The 13960-nt window shown below is 39.9% G+C and overlaps 1 protein-coding gene across 1 annotated transcript in view; it reads left to right on the plus strand.

Annotated features, from left to right (window-relative positions):
- The window catches only part of LOC141803906 (partitioning defective 3 homolog), a 340481-nt gene that overhangs the window by 186974 nt on the left and 139547 nt on the right, over positions 1-13960 (plus strand). The window contains exon 12 of the mRNA XM_074687978.1: positions 1172-1207. Within this exon, the coding sequence (XP_074544079.1) occupies positions 1172-1207 (36 nt within the window). The remainder of the gene's footprint in view (positions 1-1171; positions 1208-13960) is intronic.

A 13960-nucleotide genomic window follows, 5' to 3' on the forward strand; every position in this document is an offset into this window, starting at 1 on the left:
TTGCCGATTTGGTGCAAGCAGGATGCTCTGTGCTGTCATTGGTAGATGAAAATGACATGAGAGATCACAATGAAAGAAGAAGGAAGACAAACTAAACTTATCAGACTTTTTTTCCCTGGAAGTCAGGCAGCATCACCAAATAAAATGAGTGATTTTTGAGACTAACAGTTTCTGAAAGTCTCTGTCTACAGGATCGGCCTGTAGTCTGACCTCAGAACAAGAAAAATTATGTCTTTTTTTACCTTGTATTTTACCAATCTTTATTTTTATGAATGCATGCCAGGTTCCTGCAGAACCTTAGAAAGTCTTAAAAGGCTTTGAATTCATGAATCTAAAAACAAGGGCTTGGATGGCCTTAACATGTCTTAAATCAATCTTTGAAAGTCTTAACACGTTAGTATTAGGGATCACAAATGCACAGATCACAATTTTCTGGCCGATCACTGATGACTGATCTTTAAAAAGCCAGCCAGATACCGATTTTTATTTCTTATTTTTTACAACTGACAGCATGTACCTTCAATTTTCCAATCTCATTTTATTGAAAATCACTGAACAATCCCTGTGAAACAATAACGTCTTTTTGTTTGAACTTAAACAACCAATTAAGTGTCCTAAGTTTTAGAGCAAAAAGCAACAGTGGCTGGCTGTCAGACCTTCCCAGAGGTATATAAGATCAGTTTCATATGTAAGGATTGCCCGATCACCAATCCCCAAAAATAAAGGATATTGGCACCAATCATTGCATGTCTAGTAGGAACCCTGGCATGTCAGGAGAACATGATAAGAAGCAGAAATTTAAAAGTTTAGGTCTCTTCATATTGCAAAAGCTGAGAGGAAAAACTTGCCTCCTTCAGTATTTCTGTGAGCTCACCTCCGTGAAACCGATCTGGATGACCCCAGTGGTTTCCTTATCTGGATTATGTCAGCTGGACAGTGAGCAGACACTGTCTTGATACAGTCTACAAAATAAATTGAACTTGAGATAATTAAGAGCGCTGGTTAGAAAATTAAAACTGTATTTCATCCCCACCTCCAACAACATCCCATCAAGTGTTGAGATTTATCATTTTCATATCCTGCATCCTCATTTCTGCAGCTTCTTGTGTGCTTTTATTATCACTGCTGATAAATATTTGTTGGTTCTTTTGTCCCCTCCTCCATCCTCTAGAACGCTGAGCCCCAGATGCAGTGCCCCAGAGATTTGGTAAGACTCCACCCAGACACCCGCCTGCTATTAAACCCACTCCCCTGAAACAGCTTCCAGCTACCACTCCTTTATTAGCCGGAGCTGCTCCTTTGCATGGTCGTTATTAATCTCTGCTATAAAAAAGCAGGACTTTATCACCCGGTTGGGACAAAAACAAAGGCGTATGCATGCATCCAGGGTGTACTAGTAAACTAGCAGGTTAATCAAAGTGCAAGCCGCTAGTCGTGCATAAATATGTGAGTCACTAACACTAATTTTAATCTCCAGCCAGGGTTGCTCTAACAAATCACAATTTCATGGTTCATCAGTGTTGTCTGGTTCAGGCTGTGCTGCAGAGTAATTTGCTCCATCACTCCCCTCAGAGCTGTATTTGTCAGCAAAGGTGGAAACACACGGGAGTTCGCTTTATTTGCAGGCTGTGGATAAGGTTGTCAGTCTGGCCTTCCTGCTGCACACTCGCTCTGCTATGTGAGCTGAATAACAAACAGGTTGTGTTTCACTTTACTGGGAGGGAAAATGCACACAGAGTTGGCTGCACAAGCAAACTTTGACATATGGCGCCATTTGTAATAGAGACACTTCACATGCTGTACATCGTCTGATTCATCGGGGTCGTAAATTCTGAGGCGCTGAACGCAAATAAACATCTGTAATGCTGGCAGCAGGTATATTTTTTAGTTTGAGAAGCTACGATTGGAGCAAAATCAGCATGGTAGGATGCCACAACTGGAGCAGTACGGCCTGCGTCTTTCGCGTTTTCCGCCACAGCAGCTGTTAAAAGCTCGTCTTTCTTTATTGCAGAAATTAAAAGGCCATTCACATTTCCATAACTCTTCCATTTACATGGCGAACTTGAGCTGTAATTGAAGCACCGCAGACTGCACGTCTTCGCATCTGGCCTTCCCTTCAGGTTACATCTGGCCAAGTGTGAGGCGATATGATTGCGTTTTGATTGGCGCATTAGAAGCGTAATTGGCCAGTTAATTTGAATGGCAGTCATACCTGCAAGCTGTGTGGATGATTCTCTTCATGGAGGGACATTTCAGCGATTATTAGGACTGCAGCTGGCACAGCTCACCACTGCACACACACACACACTTGGGTACTACAATGTGCATCATTTGATCAGCCGTAGAATAATTACAGGGGGAGCAGAGAGTGTGACGCCGTCTATTTCTGCAAACACTCTTCAGTGGTTTTCATGTGGCATCTCAAGATTCACAAGCAGCAAAAATAACTTGAGTTGAAGATTGCAAAAAGTTTCAACTTTGCCTTTTCAGTTTGATCAGAAAAGTTTAGAAAATATCAACAAATATATTACAATCGAAAGATAAACCAATAACCAAATGGGAAGGAGATGAAGTGTTTCTCTGAAAACAGCACCTCAGGAAGTTAAAGGGAAGTAAGACCAATAGAATCGGTTCCTTTCTCTCTTAGAATGTCAATATAACCGCAGAGATGAGAGCTGCATAGATTGTGAGAATTAGCGAACAGAATCCTGTCTCCTCTCCCTCCAAGTTTCTCTCATCTCGTCGACTCCTTTCCTCCCCACCTAACTCCAAATCTCCAGATGAGTCTCCCTCTTTGCTCTTTCCCGGAACATCAACCGCCATAATGGAGTCTGTGCCTTTCAGATGTTATCTGCTGTCAGCCGCCTCATTTTAAACATCTCACCGCCAAAGAAAACAACAACAACAGCAGCAGCATCAGAAGCACTGTGATGGTGTAGAGCTTTAGCAGCAGCAGCAGGGTGTGGATCTAACAGAGCAGAGCTGCTTTTAGTGGATGGCGGACCATTTTAAAGTAATAGATACTCTCTGCTAGATGAAGGGAGAGGTTGGATACAAAGGAGGGGGTGGGAGCTGATGATTGTTTGTTCATTAATGGTCTCTTAGATTTTGTTTCTCTATCAATTGAGTAGTCTAAAATGATCTAAAACAGTAAAAATTGCTAGAGACATTTATCCCATGGCTGTAAAATTCATATGATGCTCAGCTGCCCTCCTGTTGCACCTTATGACCACTCCCTTAATCACAGTTAGGGATGGGTACTGAATTAGCTACTTCTATAGAGGTATTATCAGTCTACAGCGAGTTAGGGCTTTTAAACACTAAATTCAACCTGTTAGCAGCATCAAAATGTACAGTTGTTCTGTGGTCAATTGTCATGAACGATACTATATAACCTTGGCAAGTTTGGAGGGTTACACAGCTACCAATAGTTTGGAGGTACTGGCGACTTTTAGCTGAAGGTATGAGTGATTAATGGCTGAAAGTAACTGGTTAACAGGATCACACTATTCACTAAAACACCAGTAACATCTGCAGGGGGTGTAATAAAATGTGCCGCCTTTATCAAGACAAAGTTATGACCAATCATGGACTTAATATAGAGAGTAAATGATAAGTGAATCTGAAAAATTATAGTTAACAGGAACAGATTTTATGATCAAAGTCCAATTACGGAATATTGTGAAATTATAACAAGTCTATCAACCCTGAAATACATACCATGAATATTCTGATATGGTGAAGTTCTCTGGACAAAGTTTTCTGGTTCTTTTTTTATGAACCAGGTCTCAGACTCAGCAGTTCGTGTACTAATCTTTATTACCACATAAACGCACACAAAAGTCCTCAAATTTGACGCTGTTGTGTAACAATACCGATAGTCAGGTACTGGGCATTAGTACCGAACCGTTTCAAATGTGAAAGGTACCCATCCCTAATCACAAAAGTGTAATTTCCCGCTCTTGCAAAACTATCAAAATACTAGTCAGTGCTTCTTCCCACCTTAAATCTTTAACCAATGATGGTTTATGTTTGTGATTTTTCCCTGAGCCAAGAAAAGGCATGAATGAATATTCTGAGCTGTGACTTTGGGCTCAGCAGGTTTGGAGAAACACTACTGTACATTTTAAAGGAGCCACATATCCCAAAAGTAAAGCCAGAATATTAAAATTTTGGAACATATTCACAAACAAGCAATTTGTACCAAGCCCCATGAAACAATCTTTAATTGTGGAGCCAATGACTAAGGATTGCAATCTTTATTTATCAATATTGTCCAATTTTTTTAATTCATTTTTGAATGTATTTATTTATCTATTTATTTATGTTTTATTTTTTTTATTAATCTAATTATTTATGTATCTATCTGTTTATTTATTCCATAATTGTTTTTTTTTCTTTTAACAAGAGCAAAACAAAATAAATGATATGAGCCATGACTTCATCAAATATAGAAAGGAAATATGAAAAAAAAATACAGAAGTTGGCACGAAACGGCGGGTTTATTGGATCTATGTTTATTTAGGTATTTAGGACAAAACCATTTATTCATCACAGGCTCAGGTTGCTTCTTTAATCATATTAACACAGGTCATTTATTTATTTTTTGGACGTTTCAGCAAATATGGCAAAGTTAACAATCTCAAGTACCTGGCCAGATGTCAAAATGGTTTACGTAAAAATAACCAATATTTTAAAACAAGACCGAATTAAATAGAATTCAAACAAACAACCAGTGATTGAAACTGAGTCGCCATAGCTGTAAAATACTTGCAAGACAAACAGAAAGCAGCATTAAGTTGAGGTAAAAACAATGCAGGGTGTGCATGAGAAACAAGAAATTTTTTAAAAAAAGCAAAACATGCTGTTATTGATGAAAGCATCCGGACAGGTCTGTACAAAAGCAAACAATCCTCATCCTGTCTTTCAGGGAATCTTAAATATCATTTAATGAAATTTGCATCCTTTTTGTCTCCCATCCATTAATATCATACAGTATAAACACTAACAAGCTCCAGTATGTGGGCAGTTGCTGTTGCTGGATTTCTACATTTGAGCTGAGGTTTTTTGAGGCTGGCGTTGCATGACTCATCCTGTAACAGACTGAGAGCTTTGTCAAGGGTCACACAGCAGACAAAATGCAACAACTGAAGTGAAAAAAACAACACTCATTTCTTGAAAATGGTCCAATGACCAAAAAATCACCCCATGTTTTCCTGTGCAGGAGTCAACCAGAGGCTGAAGTTTGAGACACGTTCAAAGCACATTGGTGGTTCAAACTTTGAGCTTTTTCTGTGTGGTTCTTTTAAAATGTGTTAACTGACTTCGACCCACATGAACATTAAGGACATCATTCTGCGTTTCTCTGCTAAGATGTCCTCATTACATCCCCAGCATTTGAAGTGCTCTCTGCCTCGGCGGCTCTTGTTTCTAACCTGTTGACTTTGACTGCTCCCTTTAGCATCCGAGGCAGCCTGTGACAGCCAGGGGACCCCATTGGCTGATTGAGGTAACTTCTGCATGACATCACCAGCTTGGGTCGTTATGCTGCCTCAGGAAAAACGCATCCAAAGCAAATGAGATACTTTGGGTGGCTTCACAAATAGACTGGGAGTGATTTAAGCAATTCATTGCTTTGCCAATGGTGTGTGGAAACCAAACACTTTGTGGGGTTTTTCTCTCTTTTTCCCCATCAGCTTTCAGCCTCACTCCTCTTCAGCCTTCATTGTTAAGTTACTTCTCCCTCTGTAACCTTTTAACTTTTCTCCTTTTCACTCCACCCATCCTCTCTTCCTCTCTCATACTCGCGTACACACGTACACATGCACACACTTAAAACACACTCAAAGACGGGAAACCTCTTCCCTGCACCTGGCTTCTACAATGGAGTGCTGATCAAAGACATCCGTCTTTACATGCCTGCCCTGATAGTCCCATAATGGGCCCATAACGTGAACATTCAGCTCCATTGTTTATGCCATTAGTCACACAGGCTTATGGAAAATGACTGCGATGCTATATTGAAAAGCCATCAGCGGCGGCAGCGGTAATACAGCAGCTACAGCGTGCCAAGATGCTATCTATCACACTTCCACGTTTCCTCCGCACACTAAGCCTGCATGAAACGGCAATCTGAGAGCGTGTTTGAGTGTGATGATGAAGGTTTTCCTGATGACATGATGAAGCATTTAGCAGAGCAGAACACATGTTGGCTGATCATGATATAGCACAGTATCTCATTAGTGTGCAGTTTTATAATGCATAAAGCTGTGTATGCATGGCGTGGAGGAGAGGAGGGCATTGTATGTGATGATATGCTCAATCTTTGACATGTCACAGTTAAGCTCAGCCAATAGAATTTGTTTCACATCACCACAACTTAATTGGCCTTTGAGCGCTACGACACAGTCAGTTTGTAAAGACGATTAGCTTAAATTTGCTGACAATGACCTGTAATAGTGCATGACTCAGCACATTTCAACCTTACTTAAAATACAAAACCTTAGCAGAACTCCATGTTCTATATTCGTGGCAACAGAAACAACCAATGGCTGTGATTTTTTTAAAATTCAATTTATACTATTATTTAAAAAAAATCTCAGCTAAAGCCTTTTTCCATGGCATGAAGAAAAACAGCAAAACGAGTACTTATTAGCATTTAAAACACAATGGGTTTGGCAAATGAGCAAAATAAAATGGCAGATGGAGTCCACATGGATGAAATTCAACATTTTTTGAACCAGAATCAGAGTAGCCTTTATTTCTGGGGTGTCTTCAAAAAAAAACAAGGGATTTCACTGGACAAACATTAATAAACACTATATATTTATTTACCTTTTTTTATTTTATTTTTTTATTTTATTTATTGCAAATATAAGAAATGAATTGCTTATGTATCAAAACTATAGGGGCGGTTAAACAAGTGAAAAAAAAACAACAACTTTTATTTTCAAAAAAACAAAATAATAATAAAGTTAAATAGCAGCAAAAAAAAAAACAATTAAAGTGCAAAGTAGAAACATACAGACAAACATAAATATAACTAGCAAAAGTATTTTCCATCTTTGGTTGCAAAGATATTTTCCTTTTTACCTTATTTCAATACACCATTTCCACTTTAACCGTCTGTGTTGTTCTTTCTTTTGTTGTCTTTTGCCTAAACAGTGAGACCACATTGCAACATTCATTCTACAGTGACTCTAAGTCGTTTTCCAGCACTTGTACTGAAGTTTTTCATGTAGGTTCTACATCTACTGCACTGACATATAAAGTACTGATTTTAAACTCCCTTCTGTTACTTACAACAGGGATTTTTCTTTTTCTTTTGCAAATTGCACAGTTCTTCACATCCTTTCAGTGCACAATTTTAATGCTTTTATCTTTGATTTCTTATTTCATTTTAACTTATGAGGATATACTCTTTTATTCCTCTCTGTGCATAGCTCTATTATTTTTATTATCTTCATTTCTTTTACTACTTTAGCCCTATTTTTATTTCTATTTTTGTACGGAGAAGTGTAGTTAACCAGAGTCAAATTCCTTGTATTCTTGAGACACTTGACGGATAAACGTGATTCTGATTTTGATTCTCAAACTTAAGACCACGGACCCCCTCATTATTGTAGCTTAATTTTTTTTGTAGTATTTTGCAACAATAGAATAAGGCTACATTTATACATTTCAAGCGATTCATTCTGTAAATTTTGAGGAAATGTTACCTCTGAGGCAGTGGTGTGCACAGAGGGGGGGCAGGGGGGGCAGTAACCCCCCCCTTTGGCCCAGTTGTTGAAACACATCCTCTGACGTGACCTCTCAGGAGCCCAAAAGGTGTGAAAGTGCCCTCCTGGTTGGCAAAACACACTTAACTGCCCTCTTGGGTGGCAAAAATGTAAACTGAGAAATTTTCCTTCTTTTTGCCCCTGCCCTTTGGAAAATCTGTGCACGACACTTTTTTTTAATATGAGAATTGATTTCATGGCACAAAACAAAATTGAACAGGAGTATCAGGAAAATACCTGATTTTATTGGTGCACGACAACTCAGATTGGCGATATGCTTTTTCAGTGATGTATAGCAAATTTTTACAAGAGTTTCTGAAATTATTCCACAGACCCCCTGGTTTTGGTTTGTGGACCCCACTTTGAGAAACACTGACTTACAGTTTCACTTAAAAATATAATTCTTATGATCCTATCACATTGCAAAGAAAACACATTGATTGCACAGGAGAAAAAGCTGGAAGACAGTATCATTATAGATATCATTATTTACTTATTTATTTTATTGCACATTAGTAATTTATTGCAAACATTAGTATCAGCTTATATTTGTCCAGTTGACAAATATCAGATTATAATGAACTGAATGTTTTCATACCTTCCTTTTATCTTTATCTCATTAATTCGGTTTTATTTTTAGGGCAGTTCAAGGTGAGCAGTGTGTGATTACTGCACCACCTCTGACGGGGATCGAAGACTCTCAGGTTTCTGTGACACTTTGAGATTTTCATATGAGGGACTAAAGAGAAATTCCATTAATTTAAATACATCACATCACAAAAAAATAGAGAGTCAGCCAATTCAGTTTATTTTAAACAGCAGTTTTGTGTCAGCTTTGATTTTCACAATCAGCTCCCTCGTTTTTGTTGCATAACTCGCTGTTATAATAAGCTCAGTCGGAGAGCCGCGGTGATTAATGTCTGCAGACCTGTGGCAGCCCACTTGATGCTGCTCCTGTGTTCTGTTAGCGGTCTGTCGGTGACACATACGAGTCAATCAGAGAGGGCCGTTCTACCACAGAACAGGCTCTCCGGCTTAATTAAAGTGATGTTTCAAGCTGCCACCTGGTCCCTGCAAACACACACACACACACACACACACACACACACACACACACACACACACACACACACACACACAAAGTATACAGTTGCATAGCCTGTACTGAGCACTTTGCACATTATGAAGTAAAAAACACACGAGCCATATGGCGGGCTTCACACGAAAACACCTCAGATGTGCACACACACACACACACACACAAGTTTACTCACACACTAGTGCATGCATATGAGAAGCGACATGGAGCAGCTGCTGCTATAATTGCTTGGGGTTGGATGAGGTTATAAATGGTTTCTAGTGGGCTGTGGAGCTCTGAAGAGTGAGCCACAGTGTCCAAAATGTGGAGAAAATGAGAGCAGCTGATTCATTTTAAACAGGAAGTAAGACGTTGGGGTGTATTTCTGTGTGTGTGTGTATGTGTGTGTGTGAGAAGTGATTTTTCTCATATATGCAACAGTTATCTATAGAGTTGAGGAAGTGTGTGCAGGAGCAGAATATAAAGATGACATTTGCAGGGCGAACACGGCTCGCACTGACACCTACCCTCCTATAGACACACACACACCTGCCTTCACTTTCTCACTCTGTCACTTACTCGTACACACACACACACAAACACATGCACACACACCTGCCTCCCTCTCCTCCTCCTCCACGCTGTGCCAGCCTCAGCTCCGTCGATCGCACAGGTATTTGATATTCATGGTCTATCAGCATGGAGCTGCAGCGTGAAGCATCAAGAAAGAGTGAGAGGAGAAAGCCAATGTGTGTGTGTGAGAGTGTGTGTGTGTGTGTGTGTGTGTGTGGAGGGGAATGGGGGGGCAAGTGAGGGTAAAAAAGAGAGGAGGGAAAATTGGAGTTGTGAATAGAGGAGGAGAAAAAAGTGGAACCAAGAGAGCAGAAAGAGGAGCTGGAGAAGTGGAAGAATGATGAAGCATAAAGATTGTCTTTTATTGGAACAAAGGATTGAAGCTCAATTCATGAAAGACACAACAAAGTGTTGTTGGCAGGTGTGTCCACAGTTTTTTTTTTTTGAAAAGGAGGCATAAAAAGGGGATGAGAAGGAGATACAGGATGGAGAAGTGGATGGTGAAACTAGAGATAGAAAGTAAGGACAGAGTAAGGAGAGTTTGAATAAAAAGAGATGTGTGCTACAGTCGACAGCCAACAATGCTCTCCATGCCTGACTTCCCTCCACCAATTACACCCTTCACTGCCTCCTTCCCCCACCTCTCCCTCCTTCTCTTTCTCTACCCCCCCACCTCCCCTTGAGCGACTTTCTTTAGACGCCATCACATTGACAGGTTTGTTCGGCCAAAGTTGAGCTCGATCTGCTAATCGAGTCTGGAACCGTACTGGAGAGAAGTGTGTAGAAAGGAGAAGAAGGAGAAGAAAGAGAAAGTGGAAAGAGAGAGAGGGCTGGCTTTGAATTCTCGTCTATGCTAAAGATTGACTCTCTCGGTGGAATATAAAGGAGGGTGGAGGCTCTGAGGGTGCGAGACATGCATTAGATGTGCTCTGTAGGAGAGGTTCAGGAGTATAAAGGAAGTTGGAGAAAGGAGAGACAGAACAAAAAGGGGAAGGATGGCAAAAAGGAGATGACAGTCGAGGGATTTCAGGAGATCAGGAAGGGTGAAGTAAATCCAAAGTGTTGTGGATAGTGAACAGGTGATTGTGCAAATTACAATCCTGACACTTACAGACCCTTTATATTATCACTTTCTCTTTGAGTTCAAGTGATTTAGTAGCCATCCATAACTTAGAGATGCAAAATTGTGTAGGAAAGTATTTTGGCCTTCTCCTTTTCTCCAGATTCTGGTTGTTTTGATGATTTCTCAATCACTATTGTGTTTTTAAGCTATTTGCTCACATGGTCTCTCACAAAGCAGTGATAAACGTCTTCTCATCTTTATTTATTTCCAAGAAACTCAGCCTTTCTGGTTTCCATCAAGTCATGTTATGAACTTGTTCTGAATTAACCTTGTTAGTTGGAAGAAAGGTTACACAACTTTTCTCTTCCAACTGTTTTGAATGATACTGCTGTCATCGCTTTAAGATTGTTCATTTATTTTCCATCTAAAGTACACATTTTTCTGTTTTCATAGTTGATATGTTGCCTTTCCCCCTTTTTCAATTAATTCTGGACTTTAAAGACTGGGTTTAAAGTACATACCTTTAAGGCCGGATGCCACATATCCTTTATAGACAGGATGTGACGTGTAATTTCAGACAGTAATATCCATCTTAAGTGTTAAAAGTAAATCGTAAAAAGAAAAAAGAAACAAAAACTGTCCACTTCTTGCAAATGTATGTCAGGGAATCACAGGGCATTTTATTAGTCAAGTCCTGGAAATGATGACACCCTCTGATATGACCTACATGTTGACGCATCTGGCCTCAAACACATCAATGTTGCATCCAGTCATTGGCCATGTCCACACGTAGCCGGCTATTTGGGAATTTTTATACGTTTATGCCTGTCGTCCACACAAGACCACAGTTTTACGTTGCTAAAAGCAGTGTTTTTCCGAAAACTCCGGCCAAAGTGAAGATTTTGGAAAACAACTGGTTTTATGGTTTCACGTGGACGCTGTTGAACAGAGTTTTTGGTTCTCAAACGTCACAGCTGAAAGACAGGGGCTCATTCTGATTGGCTGGCACAGGTTTTATGTCTTGAAAACACTGACAAATATGGGTTTGGCGTGCTTCGAGCTACATCCACCAGCGGATTTACCCACTGTGTATAAGTATTTAAAAAAACAAACAAGGGGGGATACTTTTTTTTTAAAATACCCGGCTACGTGTGGACATGGCCTTAGTGGGTTCGAGATTATGGGATGACTTCATAAGTGATCTTGAAATATTCTCACTTTTATTGTTTTTTTCTCTGTTCACAATCCATGGTTTAAAATGAGATCATCTTAAGCCAAAACTGTTCTCAAAATGCAATTTCTCAATGGAAACTGTGCAACCTGGGAAAAGTCGTCTTGACCAAAAGAAAGCAGAGTTAAAACAAGATCTCCTCTCCTTTGCTTTGAGTCCAAATAAATGCAGGCCTTGGCAAGAGTCACATTCTTATGGCTGTGGGTGTTGGTGCTCATGGGAAACAGAGTCTTTGTCCTGGAAAAGCCAAAGATGTCACGGCAGTTAATGGCAAACAGAAAGTCCTCAAAGCATCTTAAAATGATTTGCAAACCCACAAAATTTCTTTTTGTTTTCAATTTTCCTGTCCGATCTTGTTTGAAATAGGGGTAATACAGCCTAGATTCTTATCACGACACAGCCCAGATGTCCTATGAAAACAGCTAAATCTGGAAATGATATTTCAGATCCATTTTTCAGTTTTCTGCCCATATTTTGTCTTCACATGAAACCCTGAACAACAAGAGGGCGATAAATCCTTTCTCCTTTGTCTTCTTTCTGTTTAACTACGAAACCATCCTCTCCACAAAACATCTGCTCCAGAGTAGCAAAGACAAGAGACCTGTGATCAGCCCCCTCCTGCTTCCTGTGATTGCATATTCTGTGTTTTCAAACAGGCAAAGTCAGGATTTAGTCGTTCTCATCCACTTATTTATCTTTTTTCTCGTGCCACGGCACCAAACAAACAGAGAATATTCATTGGATTGTGGCTTATAGATGACACCTGTTACCCAGACAATGGGGATTTTCTCTGCGCTGCACGGAAACATCACAAAGTTGTCATCTTAATGTCACCCGGCGGGCTTTTAGGATTTCCAAAAGCTGTGTTTACCTCATCCAAGCTAGAATACAGAGCTGTTTTAAGCCTTATCTTTTTAAAAACGCACACAGGCTTTGTTCCAAAAAGAAGCGGCTCCTCAAATTCAGCTGTTTTAGTCAGAACAGACTTTTTCTCATGAATTCAGGACGACAAAGGAAGAGAGAAGAATAAGGAAACAGGGGGAGCGTGAAAGGTAGGAAGAGGATACGAAGGTTAGAGAGGACAGGAGGCGCAGACAAGAAGGGAAATGAGCAGCAGGAGGAGAGGAGGAATGTAGGGAGCGGTATAAAGAGACAGGTGAAGACAGACTGGAGGTGGAGGGAGAGGAGAGGTGGTGGTGTCTGTCTTCTTTTGTGTTCCTCATGGATTCTTCCCTTTCTGTCTGCTTCTCATTCACACTCCTTCGCTCACGCGCTCTGTCATTGTCATTCTCACGCCCCCCTGCTTTCTTTTCACCCTCTTTTTTTCTTCGTCTTCTCGCCTTTTCACCCTCGCTCTGTCTGTCCTCTCGAGTCCATTGCTGTCTCTCCTCACCTTTGTTCAGCTCCCCTAACTTTGGGTTTTGTATTTGTTATTATGCTACTTTTTTTCCTCTTCTATCTTCATTATCATACCTGGAAACTTTCTCTGAAAGCCCTTTGAATCTTATTTATTTCCAGACAAATTGCACTATTTGAGAAAAAGTCTGGATTTTTCATTCTTTTTAGGACTGGCACTAAAAACTAATTACTAAGGATCTTTCAAGAACCAAATAATATTGTTTTCTAAGACTATGTAAACACCAAAACTACCTATGAAGAGTGGACTCTCTTCCTGTTTTTGATCCAAAAAACAGGCAAAATCTACTTTTGTTCATAGCGTTCATTTTGGGCACCCCATCCTTTGATCCTCTCCATGATCTCCATCGTCTATTCTCATGATGCCGCCGCTCTTTCTCCCTCAACTACAGCGACACATCCTCAGTTCGAGCTTGATGTGCCTGCGTCTTGCTCTGCCTCTTCTCCTCATATCATGCTGATCTCTCATCCAAAGAGCACATCGCTCTCACCCACAGTAGTTTACCCACATGATTTTGATTGACAAGCTCTGCCAAACCCCACCTCCCCCTGCTAAAAAACATAATTAACTTCTAAAGACACAGTTAATATTTGCACAATGTCAATGGCAGCGAAAACGGACATTTTAATATTGGCCAGTTGAAAAAAATGTGGATTTTCAATCTTCTCTTCTTCATGTATTTATTAGATTAGTCATGTACTACAATTTTGAAATGTCCTAGAATTCAGATTCCTTATTTTGGTACCTAAGGCAGACATGAGATTAAAATGCGATTAATTAGAATAATTAATTACAATTCCTGTGATTTATTAGATTATTT

This window comes from Halichoeres trimaculatus, unplaced genomic scaffold (genome assembly GCF_033239565.1).
Source record: "Halichoeres trimaculatus isolate MK-OKI-2021-1 unplaced genomic scaffold, fHalTri1.1 fHalTri1_scaffold_15, whole genome shotgun sequence".
In the NCBI taxonomy this organism is placed as follows: domain Eukaryota; kingdom Metazoa; phylum Chordata; class Actinopteri; order Labriformes; family Labridae; genus Halichoeres; species Halichoeres trimaculatus.